General features: G+C 43.4%; 1 protein-coding gene across 3 annotated transcripts in view; it reads right to left on the reverse strand.

Moving 5' to 3' along the window:
- LOC126251719 (diphosphoinositol polyphosphate phosphohydrolase 2) overlaps positions 1 to 23,173 on the reverse strand; it is a 175,203-nt gene that overhangs the window by 81,516 nt on the left and 70,514 nt on the right. For 2 of the 3 annotated variants that reach the window (XM_049952315.1, XM_049952314.1), the window contains exon 3: positions 20,045 to 20,202. In XM_049952315.1, the coding sequence (XP_049808272.1) occupies positions 20,045 to 20,202 (158 nt within the window). The remainder of the gene's footprint in view (positions 1 to 20,044; positions 20,203 to 23,173) is intronic. The other variant, XM_049952316.1, reaches the window with a different exon arrangement.

Consider the following 23,173-nt stretch of genomic DNA (forward strand, 5'->3'; position numbering starts at 1 on the left):
GCCAGAGGCAGGATTCGAACCTGCGACCGTAGCGGTCGCGCGGTTCCAGACTGTAGCGCCTAGAACCGCTCGGCCACTCCGGTCGGCTGTTGTCTGACAGACAGCCGACTGTTGAAGAGGGTCGTAATATGCAATAGGTAGACATCTATCCAGACCATCACACAGAAATTTCAAACTGCATCAAAATCCACTGCAAGTACTATGAAAGTTAGGCGGGAGGCGAGAAAACTAGGATTTCATGGTCGAGCGGCTGCTCATAAGCCACACATCACGCCGGAAAATGCCAAACGACGCCTCGCTTGCTGTAAGGAGTGTAAACATTGGACGATTGAACAGTGGAAAAACGTTGTGTAGAGTGACGAATCACAGTACACAAGGTGGCGATCAGATGGCAGAGTGAGGGTATGGCGAACGCCCGGTGATCTGCCAGCGTGTGTAGTGCCAACAGTAAAATTTGGGGCGGTGGTGTTATGGAGGGGACTTGCACCCCTTGTTTTACGTGGCAATATCACAGCACAGGGCTACAGTGGTGCTTTAAGCACCTTCTTCCTTCCCACTGTTGAAAGATGCAATCGCCATGCCCCGAATTTCTCTTCAACACGATCGCGCACTTGTTCATAATGCACGGCCTGTGGCGCAGTGGTTACACAACAGTAACATACCTGTAATGGATTGGCCTGCACAGAGTCCTGTCCTGAATTCTATAGAACACCATTGGGATGTTTTGAAACGCAGACTTTGTGCCAGGCCTTACCTCCCGTCATCGACACCTCTCCTGAGTGCAGCACTCCGTGAAGAATGGAAATGCAGAAAAAGCACTGTCAAACGACTGAAGAGAAACCTGTCATTCCACCGCGAAAGCATAATTACGAAGATCCAAGAAAGACATCCGAGAAGCCAAAAAAAGCTAATACTCCCTTCCCCACGATCCTAGCCCTCTCCCTCGTATAGCTTCCGTAGGGATAGCGAGGAGATTACAGTAATCACAGCATGCACAGTTGCTTTAAAGCAATTCTTCCCGCCCTTCATACGTGAACGGAATGAGAATAATCCCTAGTAAATGGTACACACTGAAGTACCCTCTGCCACTTACTTCACAATGGTTTGCGGAGTACAGATGCAGATGTTGCGACCATTTCTTTAGAGGATCGAAGAACAGATAACGCTGTATGGTACAGAAAATTTTCTTGTCACCGATGCAATCAGAAAAAAAACTTATCATTCTTCCTCATGGCGCCATTTGTGGCACAGCAAGTTAGCTTATTAGTTGGCCGCGAAATTCACCACTTGATTGATCGTCACATGCAAGCCAAGATGAAGATTCATCTTAAAAAAAACCAATGAAACAAAATAGAACTTCAAAATCGACCGTTCTAATTGTCCAGTTCTTAACCACTGCGACACACACACACACACACACACACACACACACACACACACACACACACACACACAGACACAGTGAAAGGGTAGGTGCCGACGACTCGCAAGGATGCTATGTCAGGCATTCCGCCTTCTAAAACACAAGAACTTTAAGATATGTGTTTCTGTTAGTGGGCAACTACCGTACATCAATTTTTTGTTTAGCATCTGGAGCATCGAAAGTGGCTAGCAGTAAATTGCCACGTACGTAACACCTTGAGAAAGTTACCTGGACCTCTACTTTGCATCCATGGAAACAATTCTTTTATCAACACGTGGAGTATCTCTTCACTCAATCTACTAGGATTACATATACCACGTTCGCTTGTCATGTTTCAAATCGCTGCCCCACCGCCTCTTAAGCCCATAAGCTCACATCACAGATTGATGTAACATCAGGGCTTACAGCATCTAATTTACGTCATATCTTGCTGATTACATGTTATCTGCGCCAAGTCACTGACAAAGACAGTTTATATCGTGAAGACGCGTGACTAGCCTATCTCCTCAAAATTATGACAGTGCTAGCATAAACGATAACTATGAACTACAAATAAATTTCATGTTCTTGAAGATACCGACAATTCATTATTGTAACATAGCTACAGATTTTGTTGTCAAAATCATATACACCTTAGACCTATCAATCGAAGACGTTTTATCATCGTTTACCAACATCAAACATGACTCATTACAACGCTGAAGTTTAGTTTCAGTGCGATAACCGCGAATTCTGTTCACACATGTTAAGCTTGTCACGTTTAGGCTACGTTACGTAATTAACGCAACGTAGAAAATGTCTACAGATATGCATTACGAAATATTAAGATTAGGGAGAAACAATGGAACCTACATTATGCTTCACACATTTAATCTCCCACAATAGCAGACTATATCAACTCTGCTGGCGTGTATTCTGGTTTCTAGAGGAGCTGAAGATTCCGTTTTGCTCACAATATTTCGACGACTGACTTTTCGCGCTACCTCAGGTATTCCGAGTAAACCTAAGACCATTCCTTGAAGCATATGAGGCAGACTTGCCCGGAAAACGGTGGAAATCTGAACTCCGTTAATCATGCCGGTAATACCTCATATAAAGACATGAATTTACTGGAAACTGACTTCCTTATTTCGAGAAAATTAGGAAAAATAGGTGCTACCCGTTCCATCTGTGTGTCTAATAATGACAGTATAGATTCAGACAGCCTATCGCTCGATTCTTCGTCTGTACATGGTTAAAACGGACCGACTGTTGTTGCAGTATTATCCTTTTATGCAGTCACTTAGTCTGAATGGAAAGCAGGCTTCCGCTCCTACAAAAGGCATCCGAAAGCTGCGATAAAATATAAAGAATCTTCATATCAACCTCCTCTGAGACAAACTCACGAGGGAAGAGTTCGAGAGAGCTGAAACTAATTCTTTCTACGAATCTGTGCTAAGCAACTGGAAACAAGTTTTGAAAATGTCCTACGTCATCTAAGAAATACCTATGAATATACAGAAATGTATATCATTCTACCACCAGCTTTATCAGTTTGACAGAAAACCAGGTTCTCTCTGTTTTTTCTTTCTATTGGTCTACTTGTGCCAGACTGCGTCTCAAGAACTTAGCAATATCATCCGCAAGCGAATTATTTACGAAACATCTAGCACGTATTGTGCGTGTCTGTCGCTATGTTTAGCGTAGCGCTCGTCCCGACATCTGTGAATGTTTATTACAGTTTTTCATAACATTAGAGAGACGCCTGCCAAAGTGAGACAGTTTTTCCTGAAGTTCCCGTCTCTTCAGGATACCTCAACGACGGACATTCACTACGCGATGAAAACTAACACGAATGGAATAGCAGCCAATGAAATTTTACCTTTTTATATATAACATTGCCCATTTCCTCCGACCCCACACTAATTTCTTCGTCTCTGCATAATGCTGCATCCACTGTCTACAACTGCCCGTGGCAGTATTTCTGCCTGTCACAGAATATTCCGTCGTTCGCTATTTCCTCTGGCAGTACCGTAACTAATTTGTCTCATCGAATATCACATTCGTCGGAACATCCTTGTAAGCTCCAACTCATCAAGCGTCAGAGAAACCACAAGGCTCCTGGCCCCAACTGAATCCGTGCCCTACTCCCAGAGCACCCTCCCCTTCCCGCCACAACGTACTTATGAAGAGTTTATAACAGCTACCTGAACGTAACGTACTACCCTCAGCGTGGGAAACTGCTAAAGTCGTCACCCTTCGCAAACCTAGCAAAAACCTACTCCTTCACGAATGTTGCAGGCCCATTTCCCTACTGACTGGCCTCACTAAAATCCTACAGTTAATAATCCTTTTACCCCTTCGACAGTCCCTGACTAAAAACCAAATCTTTATGCTCTAACAGTTTGGATTCCGCGCTGAGCATTCCACTATCCAGCAATCCCTCCGCTTTGAACACATTCGACTGGCCAGCGCAAGGAGAGAGGAAAAAGGGGCAGTGTTCCTGGACTTCCAGAAGCCATTTGCCCTCGTATGACACTATGATCTAATTTACAAGCTAGATCAAATAGGGTGCCCAGGACACACAATCTGAATCAATGACTCCTTCCTTACGGGACGACAGTTATTCGTAAGGAAAGGAGACAAGTCCAGTCACACACGGCACATTGCGGTAGGAGTCCTGCAAGGCTCAGTTTTAGGTCCCGTCCTTTACACCATATACGCGAATGACATTTCTAAGCAAATCTGCGGAGAGATTTATCTCCACGCCGACGAAACCGCCATTTATAAAAGTAGTCGCAGACTCTTCCAAATACATCACAATCTTCAACAACACCCGGACAAGATTACACTGTGGTGTAATCTATGGAAGGTCAAGATCAACCCCACGAAGTGCCAGGCGATTTATTTAATGCCAGAAAAAATCACGTTCTCTGATTATCAACTCACCGCTGACGGTAGGTAATTGATTTGGTACTCTCGTCACATACCAGGTCCTCGAGATTGATCGACACCTGACGTGGAACAAACTTCTCACCGCTAGAGCAAACAAAGGCTGCATTCTTTTCTGTAGGTTGTATCCCCTCTTGAAAGGTGACGGACTGACCGTTAGGTGGAAACTACTACTATCGCGCCAGCCCGTACTTCCGGTCGTCCTGCATGGCTCGGAAGTGTGCTCTATGGCGTCAGACATAGCACTAACAAGACTACAGCGTCTACAAAACAAAGTTTTCCGTGTCATCTCAGGCGCTCGCAGATACGTCGCCCTCTCACATTTAAGATACCTTTTAGACCAACTCACCATCTACACACTTTTTCAGGATAATTTCACAAAATTTTACCAAACACAAACTTCGCCGCATATTCTCGTTCAAAATTTAGGACAACAACACCAGAAGCCTCAGACAATCACCCAGAATTAACCCTTACGCGCCCCCTTTAGAGAACAAAAAACACACAAAATACGAAGCACAAGCTTACACACAGAAATCACACACATAACCCCAAACCCTCATCTTTACGAAACCCCCTAGCGCATTCTGGAATCACACGGGCACAGCCGAGTGGTAATTCATACACAAAACAACACAACCATAGCCTTCGTGAGCTCATTCCACGGAGACGTTCACGGCAGTTACTTACTGCCATCGTAACGTCCGATTTTTGGAATTTAGACAATTTGAGATATATCTTCTACTTAGTGATTCGTGTCATGCTGCTTAGAGACGTATTCACATCTTTAACACATGTGTTTCATTGCAAGACGGACATCACAAACTATCAACGACAGGAAGAACAGATGAACTGTTTATTCGTAATGGCGGAACCGGCCACTCATCATGACGTCATACGAACGTTGCCTAAGATCGTCAAGTCGATCAAAACCAGTGAGCTCAATAAGGTGATCGTCTATATAATTTCGAAATATCAGTACTTCGCTATCTTTGAGAGTATTGCTCCAGAAATATCTGGTGATCTGACACTTCGTTAGTGAGGAAACTAAGCTACTGGAACGGGAAGGACTTTCATTTTACAGGAAGCTGTTATATAGTGTGTCCCAAGAGGAATTGTTAATATTCAGTGATATGGTAGGAACGATCATTAGAAGAAAAAAAATCTAGTAAGCATAGGGTCCAAAATGCATACCTTAAGAGCTATGAGCACTTGTTCAGTAGAGGAGCCATGGAGATGTACAAGTGCTCATTCCTCTTAAAAGTATACAAATTTTAGACCCTACCCTTACTATACTTTTTTTTTCCTTCGAATTATCATTCCCGTCATACCCCTGAATACTGACTGTTCCTCAAGCAACATCCTGTAGAGCTGAAACGTCAAAGGAAAATGTAGAAGGGGCCATACAACGGAAAAGAACTTTAAGTAAACGAAGATTGAAAGGGATGTGTGATAAAGTCATGGTTTCAAAATACTATACGAACTATTAACAGAAGACTGGAAAAACTGGTAGACGCTGACCTCATGGAAAATCCGTTTGTGTTTTGGAGAAACATACGAACACGCAAGGCAGTACAGCCCAACAACTTATTTTACGAGATAGGGTAAGCTTTCGATAATGTTGACTGTTCTTTGGAATTATGTAGGTAGCAGAGGGCAAGGTACAAGGAACGAAAAGTTATTTGAAACTTTTGCAGAAACCAGACTGCAATTTAAGAGTGAGGACATGAATGGGGAGCAGCTGTTTAGACTGCCGTGAGACCCTATTATTCCCAGTCCCCTAGATTCTTCAATCTGTACATCAAGCAAGCAGTAAGTATGAGCACAGAGTTACGTTAGTTTATATTGTTGAAGTATTATACACGGAGAAACTTTACATAATAAACAGATGCAATTCATCACGTAAGTTCCATTTGTCAGCCGCTCTTCGTCAACGAAGAGGACGTCGTTGGATAAGGTTACTCACGTGGGATTCGTTAATGTCTGCCTCGTTAAGGTGGTGTCTGTTACAAAGCGCTTCTTGCGGAGGTATTTCTTGTCGTTTAGAATGAAAATGTATCAGTCAAGGTCACTAAGAGAAGAGTTGTTGAAGGCTTTAGAGTCCCACCATTTCAGATGAAGCGGACGTTCCGTCCTGAATGCTAAGTAGCAGGTTGAACTATAGGAACAATACTTGCTACTGGAATTTTGCACAGTAGCCTCCAGAAGAGGGAGCGCCTCAAAACGCTCGATTATAATAAAAATTAATCGCAATCTTCGTGTGCGTCGGATTGTGCGTATCTTTTTCCTTCCTGACGATACTACATGTACAATGCAATTAGTTTACCCTGCCGGGTACCGTGAACTTTATTTACCGTAACGTTCTTTCGCGATGAAACTGCTGCAGGCCTGTCGCTTTATCTGAAGGTACCAACTGCGAAAATAACCATTTGTGTCTGCGAGCCTTTCCACAAAATTCCGAACTCTGCCTACAGAAAATGTTCCCGCGAGTGCAGATAACCCTGCGCGCACCCTTTGTGACGCGGCTTTTCGAAACGCCCACGCACATCCCTTTGTGGTTGCAGAACGTGACGTCCGCGGAGTGGCAGGTCAATAGCTACCTACGTGTCCACGCTTGATGGACTCTGCGCCACCACCACAGTTCTTCGTCCCAGAAAAAGAAGCGTGCCACGATTGTCTTGTCGTCGCGTGAAATTTAGGTACACTTTAGCTCCGAAGAAATGGAGCTTTCGCACACATTTTAGTTTTCTTGTTATTCATATAATATTGCCGGTAGCAAACGGGCTACATGATTCGGTGCTAACTGCAGAACGCAACGCGTCTTTTCACATGCATAATGTTTTCAAACTATTACCAGTGTTTAGTACAGCCTACAACGTTTGAAGTAAAGATCACCGTAAAATTGACGCTGCAATAAACAGCAGAAGGAACTTTCACGACATTAAAGGCTGCAGAAGCATAATTAGCAGCTGAAACGTACACACACTTCTAACGACTAAAATTGCTCCTGGCTCCCAAACAATCCACCTTCGAACTTCTCCCCCTGAATAACGGCAGACACTCTTCACATCCGGAGTTCCTCATTTTAAGACATTTTGAAGTTCCCACATCAGCTGTTATTAAAAAATACTCTATTACACCTCGCATGATTGGCCAATTTCCGCCTAACAAACTATTTCCAAGGGCAGTAGGTGTCGACGCGATTGAAAACATCCTGTAAGGCCGATACTGCCCAATCGTCCAAGATTGAATAAAGAAAATGTATGTCAAAAAACAACTGTTGTGGGAAACTTCAAAAGATTTTACCACATATACGGCTGTGGTACCTCAACATGAAGAAAATTACTTAGTGATGCCTGCAGTAACCACTGTGCCAGGTATTTCCACCACATACATCTGCAACTCTGAGATTACGTCTAGAGTCCGCATCTCTACCACTGAATGACGTGAAGTTGCAACAGAGAGATGTTGGAAATGAAATCTTAAAAATGTCAAGGATGCAACATTCTTATTATTAGGAGCTGTCTTGGATTTTCAATAAAAACTGATCACTAGAGTAATGTGTCTACTATCTCTCTGCGTTTTTGGTAGTGTTCGGCATAAAATAAAGCAGACCCAAAACCAGCTGCACAAAGGTATTACGTATGAATTCAGTGGGAGGGTAATGTCTGGAGCCATTTTCCGTATTATCAGCAATAGCCTTTTTATACGCCTGTTTCGAACAGTTCTTGCGCAGTGTCGACTCATGTGGTATATACAGGGTTATTACAAATGATTGAAGCGATTTCACAGCTCTACAACAACTTTATTATTTGAGATATTTTCACAATGCTTTGCACACACATACAAAAACTCAAAAAGTTTTTTTAGGCATTCACAAATGTTCGATATGTGCCCCTTCAGTGATTCCGCAGACATCAAGCCGATAATCAAGTTCTTCCCACACTCGGCGCAGCATGTCCCCATCAATGAGTTCGAAAGCATCGTTGATGCGAGCTCGCAGTTCTGGCACGTTTCTTGGTAGAGGAGGTTTAAACACTTCACCATTAAGAAAAAATGTTGCTTCATCACTGAAAACAAGTTTCGCACTGAACGCATCCTCTTCCATGAGCTGTTGCAACCGCGCCGAAAATTCAAAGCGTTTGACTTTGTCATCAGGCGTCAGGGCTTGTAGCAATTGTAAACGGTAAGGCTTCTGCTTTAGCATTTTCCGTAAGATTTTCCAAACCGTCGGCTGTGGTACGTTTAGCTCCCTGCTTGTTATATTCGTCGACTTCCGCGGGCTATGCGTGAAACTTGCCCGCACGCGTTCAACCGTTTCTTCGCTCACTGCAGGCCGACCTGTTGATTTACCCTTACAGAGGCATCCAGGAGCTTTAAACTGCGCATACTATCGCCGAATGGAGTTAGCAGTTGGTGGATCTTTGTTGAACTTCGTCCTGAAGTGTCGTTGCACTGTTATGACTGACTGATGTGAGTGCATTTCAAGCACGACATACGCTTTCTCGGCTCCTGTCGCCATTTTGTCTCACTGCACTCTCGAGCGCTCTGGCAGCAGAAACCTGAAGTGCGGCTTCAGCCGAACAAAACTGAGTTTTTCTACGTCTCTGTAGTGTATCGTGACCATATGTCAATGAATGGAGCTACAGTGAATTTATGAAATCGCTTCATTTGTAATAGCCCTGTACTGTGGCTGCTGATCAGTATCACTGCGCCAGAAAGCTCCTAAAACTAGTGTTGCATCAAAATGAAATTTTATACGTGTGATGGGGCCGGGGCGGATCAAGTGAAGACACTAGATGGACCACCGAATTTCTCAGTTGGGCTTCAGAATAGATGAGCAAACCTAGAATACGACCGAATGGAGCGTGGCTAGATGATGTCAAGAAATATGCCAGAACAACACATGCCTATAGGTGGGGAAATCTGAAAGTGGCCTTTATCCAGCAAAGTATGTCAAAATACTGATGGTTAGGAGAAGCTGGCACAGGATGGTAGTCAGTTGAACAGGGAGGCTACGTCAGCGCACACACACCTCTTTGCCAACTTCTCAACGTACGCGTGAAACAGTGCGTATCACTTCATCACAGTGGTATCTAAGACGGAATTGTCTTTTTAAGTGCGGGCACAGTGACTAAGCACATTTTCGTCACCAGCCATTCCTTTTCCCTTACTCCAGAGCACCCGGCCTTGGCACCTGCTATCCTGCTGTTTATTACGGCCCACGAAGGGTATCAATTAGCGTGACTTTGAAAGTTAACGTAAAATTATTTGCTTTTGAGACTACGCAATTTTTACGGTTTTTCCTATCTCAACAGCTTTCACATCTACATCGATACTCTGCAAATCAGAGGGTTCATCGAACCACCTTCACAATTCTCTATTATTCCAATCTCATATAGCGCGCGGAAAGAACGAACATCTATATCTTTCCATACGAGCTCTGATTTCCATTATTTTATAGTGGTCATCGTTTCTCCCTATCCATGTCGGCGTCAACAAAATATTTTCGCATTCGGAGGAGAAGGCTGGTGATTGGAATTTCGTGAGAAGATTCCGCCGCAACGAAAAACGCCTTTGTTTTAATGATATCCATCCCAAATCCTGTATCGGTGACACTCTCTCCCCTATTTCGCGATAATACAAAGTGTGCTGCCCTTCTTTGAAATTTTTCGATGTATTCCGTCAATCCTATCTGGTAAGTATCCCACACCGCGGAGCAGTATTCTAAAAGAGGACGGACAAGCGTAGTGTAGGCAGTCTCCTTAGTAGATCTCTTACATTTTCTAAGTGTCCTGCCAATAAAACACAGTCTTTGGTTAGCCTTCCCCACAACATTTTCTGTGTGTTCCTTCCAATTTAATAAGTTGTTCGTAATTTAATTCTTAGGTATTTAGTTTAATTTACGGCCTTTAGATTAGATTGATTTATCGTGTAACCGAAGTTTCACGAATTCCTTTTAGCACTCATGAGTGTATAAAACTGAATTAAAAACTAGTCTATCTCTACACTCTGTGAATCACTGTAAAGTGATTGACAGAGAGTACATCCCAGTGCACCAGTTATTAGGGTTTTTTCCTGTTCCATTCAGTCATGTGTGGATCGTGGGAAGAATGATCGTTTAAATGCCTCTATGTGTAATGTAATCAATCCCTATGATAGCAATATGTAGGGGGTTGTTAGTGTATTCCTAGAGTCAGCCCTTAAAGCCAGTTCTTGAAACTTTGGTAGGCGACTTCATGGGATAGTTTCCGTCTATCTTCGACAGTCAGCTGGTTCAATTCTTTCAGCATCCCTGTGACACTCTCTCATAGGTCAAACAAACCTGTGACCATTTATTCTTGTCCTTCTCTGTATACATTCAATATCCCCTGCCATTCCTATTTGGTATGGGTCCCACACAATTGAGCAATATTCTGGGATGGGTCATACAAGTGATTTTTAAGCAATCTCCTTTGTGGTTCGATTGCACTTCCCTAGTATTCTACCGATAAACTGAAGTCTGCCACCTGCTTTACCCGTGACTGAGCTTACATGGTCATTCTGTTTCATATCCCTACTAAGTGTTACACCCAGGTATATGTACAAGTTTACAGATTCCAACTGTGACTCACTGATATAATGTTCATAGGATACTATGTTTCTTCATTTTGTGAAGAGCACAATTTTACGTTTCTGAACATTTAAAGCAAGTTGGCAATCTTTACAGAACTTTGAAGTCTTATCAAGATCTGACTAAATATTAGTACAGGTTTGTTCAGACTGTATTTCACTGTAGATAATTGCATCATCTGCAAAAAGGTTGGGATTACATAGTCAGCTTTGACGAGAGTTCCGGAGAGCTTGTCACCTTGCAGAGAGATCCTGTTCCAAATTCTTGAAAGCGATTTTGAACTACAGCCCTGGCAAAGATGTCTCAACGCAATGTCAGTGATCAGTGTCTCAAGTGTTTTAGAAAAACAGAATTCTTGGCGTCTCTCTATCTCTGAATTTTGCTTATTCAGAGTCGACCTTCAGCTTTTCGCCCAATTACTGCCATAGGAATCTACCAGGTTATTGTCAGTGCGGTATAAGGACAACGAGAAACACTGACGTACATCAACAACTGTAGCGTTGGTTTCTCTTTCTCCGTCATTTAAACAATACTGCGTTTTCCTCCAACAGAAATTTCTGTTTTTGAAACAATTTTAACTTTAATACGAGGGTTGACTGAAAAGTAATGGCTCCACCTTCGTAACTCATCAGTTGGCAGCATTGGTATGCGGCAGGTACTCGCTTGTTCCGTAACCTCTTCTCTACAGCTCCAGTAGGTGGGAAGCCTTAGCATTGAACGGTTGTGTTGTTACAGTGTAAAGTATGGAACCCTGCGCAGATGGTCAGTCAATGCAATTTAAGCAACATGCACTCATTGAATTCTTGACAGCGGAAGGTGTCACCCCAGAGGAGATTCATCAGAGAATAAAAGCAGTTTATGGTGACTGTGTTCATGTGAGTACTTCGCGTCGTTGGGCGAGTAAGTTTGAAGATGTTAAGCGGGAACATCTGACCTGAGTGACAGGGTTGAACGTCCTGTGACAGCAACCACCAAGTTTAACAAGCAAAATGTTCACAGATTGATTCAGGACGATCGTCGTATCACTCAGAGAAATTGCAAGCACAATCGGCGTTTCACAAGAATGTGTGGGTCACGTCATTGCTTTGTTTGGCTATCGGAAGATACTTGCACGATGGGTAGTCCAGATGCTGACTCCTGAAACGAAAGCGCACAGACTTTAAATTTCCTAGGAACTCTTCTCGCGTTACGAAAAGAAGGTGACTCCTTTCTCCATTCAACTGTAACAGGAGACGAAACGTCAGCCTATGGAATATCGACACAAAGACTTGCCCCAGAAAAAGAAATTCAAGACTCAGCCCTCAACTGGAAAAACCATTGCCACAGTGTTCTGGGACGCAGATGGTGTTATCGATGTTGATTTCCTTCATCGCGGAACAATACATTCAGTGCGTTACATCACAACGCTGCAAATTTTGAAAAGACGGCTCACAAGGGTCTGAAAGGAAAAGGGACATTTCCTGCAGCATGACAATGCCAAACCACACACTTCACATGCCACCACAGCAGAACTTCAGAGACTGAATCTCACCACCGTACGGCATCCTCCACACAGTCCAGATTTAGCACCGTCTGACTTCCACCTGTTCCCGATACTGTAAAGACGATCAGCGTGGACATCATTATCCTTCTGATGAAGACGTTGAGAGAACTGAGAGACTGGTTACGGAAAGAGTGTCCATTTTTTCCGTGACGGCTTCAGAAAACTTGTTCATTGTTGGAAGAAATGTATCCAACTGGTAGGTGATTATTTGGAAAAGTTAATATTGTCAATTAAAAATCACATTGTAAGGATTACTTCTGCGTTTGATTTATTAAAATATTCCCATCCAAACACAATTTACGAAGATGGAGACATTACTTTTCATTCAACCGACGTTCTGTGGATTTATGTTCTTATTCGTCTTTTGTCCAGATACTGAAAAAAAAACAATCTTTTGCGCTCTCGTACAGCCGATTCTTGCTATGCTGAACCTCGATAAATCTATGATATTCTGCTTGTTTTGGTACAATCGAAAAAATCGAAGCTATTGTCATTACAGACCATCCTGCATACACCCTAATTCGAAGTAAGTGGCTAACACTCGGAAATACAAATCGTTGCGAAAATTGTTCAGATAAATATTTTGTCATTCAAATTTCCGCGACATTTTTTTTCTTAACAATGGTCAACTTCCTAAACTACCTAAATCAGTAATAAAAATGACTTCAAAGTAGCGTCACTCTCACAGAATATAAAAGAAGGGCTGTAGCGAAGACGTTTCGGGATTCCGTCATCCAAGTTGGAAAAAAAAAAAGTCAAATGGCTCTGAGCACTATGGGGCTTAACATCCGGGGGTCATCAGTCCGCCAGAGCTTAGAGCTACTTAAACCTAACCAACCTAAGGACATCACACACATTCATGCCCGAGGCAGGATTCGAACCTGCAACCGTAGCAGTCGCGCGGTTCCGGACTGAAGCGCTTGAGCACCGCGGCCGGCAGTTGTCGCCAACCCCGAAGCAGATAGGTTGAGATTGCTCAAGGTCATGCAGAAGAGAGAATTCGGAACCGGCGAGATGGGTTCTTGCCTCTTGGAAAAATCTTATTGAAATGGCTTTGTCGAGATCGCCAGGAGGTCACATGCTTTGAAAAGGCTGTCATTCACTGTTAGTCTCAGCATTCTAGGGTTCGCTGCAAGGGATGGGTGGCTCACAAACTTTAAGAAAACTTGTAACTTCGTTGCTAACATGAAGAAATGAATCAAATTAAACTTGTGTCTATCAATTATTCGAACTTTTTGATAGGTCCCTCTAACGCAGAATTATCGAGGGTCGACTATATTTGTTCTCTCTTGTGGAGGAACAGTCTTAAAAAAGTCTTCGTGCAACCTTAGCAGTGTGTCACGAATTACGGAGCAAACAAAGTAAACATTAGGAGGGCACAAAATCTGTTTGGAGTGAGCACGGTCAGAACTGCTTAAATCCCCCTCAGTGGGCGACGCTATCGGCCGTCGTTTCTGAATGTGCCATCTTCGGCGTACTCACGATTTTAGAACTCTTCACTCGCCAGGATCAACTGGTCACTGACGTCACCGACCCACACGTGATACGGTTCGCGGTTGATTAACACACTGACATTTGACGCGCACCCAGAACGAGTAGTCTATTTGGACAAGAAAATTGGCCGTGCGAAGATGAGATGAGATCGGTCAGACAGCGGATCTGGAACACACGCCACGTCACTGCGTTGTAGGCCGGACACGGTGCGCACTCGCCGCGGCGGTCAGCCAAGAGTTCAGTCCAGAGAAAAGGCCAATAAACCCCCAAAGAGACGATTCTTTAAAGAGGCAGACGCCCATGTATTAAAATAGTTGCGCAGGTCTGATCCTTTCACAACTGAGGTAATTTATTAAATATCTGACACTAAGCATAAAGGAGACACACTTTACAGAAGTTCGAAGTTATACACGGAAGCGCCAAAGAAACTGGTGCAAGCATGCGTATTCAAATACAGAGATCAACTTTTAAGTGAGTTTGGACGTGATGTAACAGTCGGCGCACGAGCGATGGGACACATCTCCCAGGCAGCGATGAAGTGGGGTTTTCCCGTACGACCTTTTAACAGTGTACATCGCTAAGACCAGAAAAAGATCCTAATCGAACGGGACCAACGACGACTGAAGAGAATCGTTCAACGTGATATAATTGCAACCTTTACTCAAATTGTTGCAGATTTCAATGCTGGGCCATCAACAAGTGTCAGCGTTCGAACCATTCAACGAAACATCGTCGATATGGGCTTTCGGAGCCGAAGGCCCACTCGTGTACCCTTGATGACTGCACGACACACAATAGCTCAGTACTTCCTTTGTTCGCCTCAGAACTACTAGTTGCTTGAAATGTGTTGTCTTATTAAATGTGCAGACTACATCTGTAATTTTTTAGTGCTATTTCTGAGATAACGAATTTTGTATGGAAGTAAGAAAGCTGAACTCATAGAACGAAAAAGGCAGGCTTTCGCGGAAACAGAATTTACAGGGAAACGCTAGCAACTGTAACCACACATCCAGTAATTTGATGAAAAAATGAGAACCTATTTCATTTCTAGAAAATCTATAGCAAGTAGTGCAAATGCGATTTAATTTTTAAAGAAATGAAAAGGTGCGTGGGGTGAGCTCATTCAAAATGTTAATGAGTCATTTCCTTTAAAAATTTGGAACACAGCCAAAGACCAATTTTTTTGGAAGAACAGTGTTGTCACTTTTTATTGCTTTTAATTGACAGGATGGCAAATAAAACACCTAGGGTTTGAAAAATGAAGACGTGCAGAGATTTTTTTTAACTGAGTAGAATGATCCACCAGGGAGGCAAGGAATGCAAAAAGGTGGCTGAAACAACAAATTTAAGTTAAGAAGGAATAATAGTAAGGACTGCTGTATTGACATGGGTGGTTTCAGTTCACAGAAGTTATCCTATGATATATTAAAGCACGGTTAAAACCTCTAGGGTAATTATGAAGATGGTATCTGTTCTTTTGGACAAGTCCGAAAGAACAGATACCATCTTCATATAGAAGAGACTTATCGGCCAATGATCATCTTCAGTGGGGAATGCACTAACATTGCTCAAACTCTTATGGGGATTCGGTAGATTGACTGCCACGAGTATAGTGGGCAGGGACACTACAAATGTAGTGTGTGGACAGTAAGTTGGAAATGTGGGTCTCAGAGGGAGTGTGCCAGAGATAAGACCCTGCAGTCGCCCTATCCTCTGTCCTCATTGGCTCAGCCAGATAGAGCGACAGCAATGCAAGCAGGCGATCCCAGGTTCGAGTCCCAGTCGGGGGCACACATTTCCACCTGTCACCGTTGATATCTATCAACAACTGTAAGCAGCTAAAATGGTCTGGATTTCATTGTAATTTCATCCAAAGCTAATTTTCTCAGTCTGCAAATTTACAAAGTGGTTTCCCCTGCAACTTCTTGTCTAAAACATGAATCGTAATTTTCGGAGGATACAACATCACTAGAATTTCTGCTGCACAATGAAAACCAAGTTATTAATTTTCAATGCATGCAAAAATGTTACAAAAAGTGGTTAAGAAACTATTATAAAACAATTTTCATATGGTGTGGCTTGATGTGCTACTGAATGTTCTACCTATTTACTGTACCTATAAAATCCAATTTGGATGAGTGCAAACTTTATTATTTTTTGAATTATCAAAGAAACCATGAAGGTCAACATCGTTAGGTTACATTTCAGTTGTTGATTTAGGCATTTGTAAACTGGTTCTTTGTCCAAGTGTCTTTCTCGCTACCTGTATACACATTTCTTCACAATGGAATTCTAATACTTTAGGTAACAAAAATTATTATGTATTTTACTGTGTGACAATGTATCCAACCATTTAAAGGATTTGAAGAATGAAAAGAACTGAAGAGGGCCAGCCCGTAACTGCCACTTCCGACAGACTTATTGCGCAAGGGATAGCGCACACTGTGAGTGGCCTGCTATACCAGGGTTGTCTCAAGTTTCCTGAAATGAAATTCCCTGACAACTCCCAGATTTCCAGACAAGTTTTAGCACGTTTCCTTGCCAAATTTTGAGACCTTGAGGGTAAGTAAGCAGGTAAGTTGACAAAAAATGTAAGGACATCTGTATTTCTGAACATGTTATTCACTGTAATTTTGAATCAATAGCAAGTTATTGTCACATTTTTAGGACTTACATCTGCGCCAAGCCAGTAATGGTGCGTGGCCTCTCCATAAAGATACCACTTCATCCGTTGGGTCAAAAACCAGATTTTCTCCAATTTCCCTGACACGTTTGAAATCCTCAGACATCCCCTGATTTCTCGTACTTGTGGCAATCGTAGATACGAAGGAGCTTTCACGAAATGATAAAAACAGTTATTTACCAATGTCTCTCGTTGACTACATCAGTTTTCTTGCACTGTTGTCTTGAATAGCCATGAGAAATTTTTAATCTAGTACGGCTGTCTGTAGACTTTTCACCGTCCTGCCTCAGCAGACTAAGTCATTTACCATAAAAAATTGGCTTCCCAAGGATCTCTTTTAGCACCCTTGCTGTACACCAGTGGCATGCCAAACACTACTAGCAAAATGTTTTGCTACACCAATAACATTGCCATAACCATAGAAACCAGCACACTTTAGGAAGGAGAAAATATATTGTCTACAGACTTGGAGAAAATCTCAACACATATTACAAAGCATGGAGACTCCAACCAAATGCTGCCACGACAGAAGTCTGCACAGTCCACTTAAACAACAGAATCGCAAACCAACAGCTCAATGTTAATTTCTGTCAACAGATGATTAGACACAATTTCCAGCCTAAATACCCGTGTGTCGTCATACTCAGTTGGTTGTTAACATAAAAACACCTGGCAAACACCAGCCAAAAACTGAATACTCTAAAGAACATCATAAAGAAACTAGCAGGCACAACTTGGGGTCCTGATGCTTTCACTCTACTGACTGCAGCTCTGACTGTATACCCAGCAGCTGAATACTGTGCCTCAGTGTGGAAATGTGTTCATACAAGGAAACTAGCATCTATCTGAATGAATCAATGGCAATTATTACAGGTACACTAAAATGCACACCAATCCCTTGACTGCGGACCGTCGGTTAACAATCCACCACCTTAACTGCGACGCCAAGGAGCAACCGATCGAGAACCGAGGAAGCTGCAGCACCCCGACTAGCCCCAAGACCTTCCAGTTCTTTCACTCTTAAATGACGCTCCTACAGACTGCTTGATATCACACACTCCACTGTGGCGTAATGGAAAAAACAACACCAAGTTTAAAATTAAAGAAGAGTACTGCATGAGACTGCACGCTGCAACAATCAAACTGAGGTGTTCAAGATCCATCTGCCAGGCTTCCAGGATTTGATCTGAAGAGAAGTCAGTGAACACGGTTGAATAGGGTAACAACCTGTCACACCAGGTGCAATGCTCTGATGCGCAAGTGGGGTCTCAGGGAGTCTCCAGCCTGTAATTGTGGTCCCCAAAGAATGACCTGTTCAGCATACTGTCAGAGACTGCCCTCTGACAAAGTACCCAGAGCCATCCAGTGATTTTACTAATGCTGCTGCTCCCTTTGCTATCAACTGTTTTCATTCAGCAGATGTTGAACTCTGACTAAATGTGTATTTTAATTAAAAGCCATAATTTTGTATTTTAAATGTCCTTTTAGATTTATTCAATTATTAACTAAGTATTTGAAAATTTTAGCCTTGTGCCTAAATCCTTAAATGTGTAATTGTGAAATGTACATATTTCTCAGTATTTTCTATTGTCACTATACGATAAATAAAACTCTAGATCAGTGGTCGCCAATGTTCTTGCAGAAGAGCCAACAGTGACATTCTGGGGCAACACTTCAGGCCACGTACGTATTGATCTTATTAATTTGCAATCTACATAAAGTAGTATGTTCTGAGTCCCTGTTGGACTACCTATAGTAAGGTGTGCTAAGCTGCGTGCCAGTCTGCAAGTACTGATCCTGCCCTACAGGCACCATTCGGAAAACTGTATCAGCTGTTCCCTGTGTCAGACTGCTACCACTCTTAGCAACCACAAAATTGACACTAACAACCAGATAAAGTGTTGGTGTATTGACTTTCTGAGCGAATGATTAATTCATAACCAATAGTAATTGTAATTACTTAAATGCATTATCCAATACAGGACACAATCACAAATGTTTATTAACGTTTTGAATGTCGTTCTTATAGTCACTGTGTGATATTACAACATCCTAGATTTCATTTCATATTCCTTGCTGCAAATAGTTACCATATTTCAAGGTGATGGTCTGTAATGAAAATTCACAAATCGGTATCACTTCCGTGTCTGTACTATAGCAACTGATCTGATATTGGCTCTAAAGCTGTTGGAAACACTCAGCAAACACTTCTTGTGGAGTTGCTCTTAGTACTGTGATCACGTGCCATGTCTGTGGAGCTCAAGCCTTTCAGGGGTAATTTAAGGTGGAGGAACAAAATGTCTGCTGGCGCCACATCTGGAGAATAAGGCAAATGATGACTAAGTCACCTTTTGTTGAGAGAGAAAGTCGAGCACGCAGACACTGCAGATATCCGACAACACGTGACCACAGTGCATCGAGCGAGTCCACGAGAAGCATTTCCTGACAGTTTCCGACAGCTTTATAACCTATGTCAGAAGTGTGTTGTAGCCAATGGTGTCTGCTCTGGAGGCCAGTTTGATGATTTTTGGTTTGTGGGGCGCTCAACTGCACGGTCATCAGCATCCGTACAAAGTCCCAATTTTTACACAGTCCAATCTAGTCACGGTCACGAATGACGATGGTGATGAAATGATGAGGATAACACAAACACCTAGTCCCTAGGCAGGGAAAATCCCCAACCATGCCAAGAATCGAACCCAGGACCCCGTGATCCAGAGGCAGCAGTGCTAGCCAACAGACTACGAGCTGTGGACACTGGAGGCCAGTGAAGGTATTTTGTTTGTAACTCTCGAGTCCTTTATTTTCTGAAAGCATTAACCCAACTTTTCAGACGCTTCTTGTATTACTGTCTCTAGGTATTTTTGTTGTCACCGAGCAGGAAAACTATACTCTTAAGGAGGGGTTAATATTAGTTGATCGTTTTGAATAGGCTATTTGTCTCTAGACGGATGCTGTTAAACACGGCTGGGAACCACGGGCTGCACGAATACTAAGAGTCTGACAGCAGGTGACCCGCGGGCCGCAGTGCAACGACTGCTAGATGCGTTTGACTCCATTCCCAAAATTTGGGGTACAGGGTGGGGGGTGGGGTGGGATGTAATGATCGTATGGCATTGTTGGCCGGGAGGCCCCATCTGGGGAAGTTCGGCAGCCGAGTGACTTTCAGCCGACGCCATATTGGGCGACTTGGTTGCCAGTGATGAGGATGAAATGATGAGAAAAGCACTAAACCCAATCCGCAAGCGGAGACAACCTCCAACCCGGCCGGGAATCTAGCACGGTCCCACTGCACGGGAGGCAAGCACATCACCACTCAGCTAAGCAGGCGGACGGGTACAGTAGGCGCAGCGGCTTACCTCGAAGACGCCGAGGCAGCGGCCCAGCTTGCCGCAGACGCCCGCCTCCTCGCGCACCTCGCGGATGGCCGTCACGCTGGGCTCCTCGTCGGGCTCGACGCCGCCGCCGGGGATGATCCAGTGGTCGGGCCGGCGCGACGACGTCACCAGTAGCACCTGCCAGGCACCCAGCACACGCACCAGTCAGCCGCGCGCCCCTCACCTGCGCCTGCGTCCACGCGCCCACAACAACAACAGTGACGTCTCCGCGTCTGATCACGGGGGGTTCCCCGAGCAGCCGGCAGGGCCAGCGCAGGGCGGGCGGGCTGCACCGTCGTCGCTCCGCCCCCGCCCTGCCGCTGCGCCACTGGGGCCGCTCGGGGAACCCTGCACGACACTACAGGCGCTCGCCCGACTCCGCCGTCGAGCGTCCCGGACAACGCGTCGCTTGACGGCGGTGGCCGGGCCAGCGTTCAAACTCACTACAAATAAATTCCATACACACATTACTGCAATTTCGTACACACATTAAAGTACAGCACTGTAAGTCCCGTGAAGGATAACTACAGCATCGAGTCAGCGCCAATCCCGCTCCACTGCTTCTCTAGGAATACAGGCCACTACCATCTAAACAACGAAACAAAGAACATCAAACAAACTGAAATCATTACACACTTGCAAAGAAGGCGCCGCAAAATGTACAAGTCATTCAAAGACACACATTCGTAAAAATCATAAGCTTTCCATACACTCTAGTGTCAAGTGGAAGCGAATGTCCAGAATACTGTGGCCCTGGACTGACCAATTTACAAATTGAGACATTTCCTCTATTTCTCGACCTATGGTCTTTTTAACGTTTCATTCCTTTAACGTTTGGGGGCGGGTAGACGTGAAGATGACAAATGTGATTCTTATTGGTTAAAAAGTTTTGGTTGCAATTTTAGTTTTTTTTATTTTTCAACGACGCGTTTCGTCTTATTTAGGCATCTTCAGGTTTTCTTAATTTGGTATTTCTTAGAAGAATCCTTTAGTCAGTGTAGCTAAAGGGCATCGTCTAATATATCAGGCCCGACATATTAGACGATGCCCTTTGGCTACACTGACTAAAGGATTCTTCTAAGAAATACCAAATTAAGATAGCCTGAAGATGCATAAATAAGACGAAACGCGTCGTTGAAAAATAAAAAACTAAAATTGCAACCAAGACTTTTTAACCAATACTATTAAGCACTGGTTTGCTGTATGCCACATATGGATTGGAAGAATTTTTATGGGATTCTGTCATGATTTCTCTATTATTAAGTTATTGTACTTCCGTTCTTCATTGTTTGTATTTTCTTGCTTTTTTTCTTTCCCTGGCTTGTCTTGCGGGGGATGTTCACAGCCTCACTGTTCAGGGAAACCTTCCTACGAATACACCTGCAATGGCAGCGTCTATTGCTTGTTTAACTTCCTTTGGTGACAGTTTGGTTTTGTGTTTCATTTATGTCCCATAGAAGTAAATGTAGGATTCATGGTTTTTATGCAGAACCTAATGTCTTTGTTTTGTAGTACTATGTTGATTGCTACGTATTGTTTGAGTTGTCAGTATGCATCTGCAAGCAGGACAATTTGGCGAGTGAAACTGCTTACGATGTCGCGATTGCAAGGGCAGTACTCCAATAGAGATACACCACATATTATTCAGAGGTTAACATGGTCATGATCGTATCCTGCGATTTTATTTCCATTTTATCATCCACGTAGCAAAGAAGTACTACTACAGAACGGAAATATACCTTACTATAGCAGAGATCGTTTATTCAGAGATCTGCCTTTAGCAACTGCAGTAAGGCATTACACCACCACCTTTGACCTCGTGCTCCACAGCTGGTTCACGAGGTCTACAGCCACACGAGGGTGAATCGCGAAGAGCCAATTTATGCACCAGGGCACGGTCGGTACTGACGTCTTACCCATTTGTTCCTCTTCAGATTAAGTTCAGCAGTTTTCACTTAAGATTGTGTTCCGCGTTTAAGGCTATTTTGCCGAATTTCCCCTCAATTTGCCATATTGGACTCCTGAGATTTCCCCAAATTTGAATTACATCGTTTAAAACTTCACAGATTGTAGGACACTAATGTTTTGAGTGGCCTATTTCTTCTGTTCTTGGTATCATTATGTAGAGACTGAATTTTACTAGAGGCCTGTAGTCGCGAATTATTTCTGCGTCCCTGTAATAACCTGTATCTATTATTAAAAATGGACGTTAATCTTCCAAGTTTAATAGCTACATTGCCAGACTAACATTCAATATTCAGCGACAAAAACGAGGTTCCGTCAGATGTAAAATATACGCTTCGGAGAAACGTAGATGAGTTCCAAAGAGACGTACTCTTGGAAGTAGACTTATCGAAGTATAGCGGTCACAGTCTGATCTCGTGAAACTGCTCACTGAACCACAGAACACACAGAATGTCTTAAGATCATGCGAGAGACGTAACGAAGGATTTCGCGCAGTTCGCCGAGACTCGTCAACGAGGAACGGAAACGCATGTAAGTAATTACTGCAAGATACAGAAAAACACGAGTAATTGCATTGTATTTGATTTACTACATCCACTGACCTCTCAATCGGTCTTTTACTGAAAATATCTGGTCAGCAGCGGAAATGACAAAATGTGCTGCATCTTGTTTGCAGGCTAACTTGTTCACGGATTAGGAATGGGCGCAGAAATGGTAGAAACGAGGCACTGAAGGCAATAATTATGCCACAGCTGGAAATAATGATTTGCGGAGATGTAAAAGTATACGGATCTGATCGGTACGTAGGTTCAAGTAGTCGGGTTATCTCCCAGTGCTACGCCGTGCCGAAAGAGACCCCCACGCGCATCCGACCCCCGGCACCGGCAATGTGGTTAACGGCGAAGAAAGGCTACAGAATTAAAAATGCCTTCTAGGCAGGAGATCTAGAAAGGGAAAAGGCTACAAATGTAATGGACACTAGTTGGGCCATCAGTAATGGATTAATATGAGAGTAGCAGTTAAGGCCGCAGGTGTGCGTACCATTGAGCCATTGGCACCCACAGCCGTCTCGTCATCGGCAAAGCGTCAAAGAGAATAGCATCTACTAATCATCATAGCGCTACTCCTAAATCGGAGCCGAATC

Source organism: Schistocerca nitens, chromosome 4, assembly GCF_023898315.1.
Source record: "Schistocerca nitens isolate TAMUIC-IGC-003100 chromosome 4, iqSchNite1.1, whole genome shotgun sequence".
Lineage (NCBI taxonomy): Eukaryota > Metazoa > Arthropoda > Insecta > Orthoptera > Acrididae > Schistocerca > Schistocerca nitens.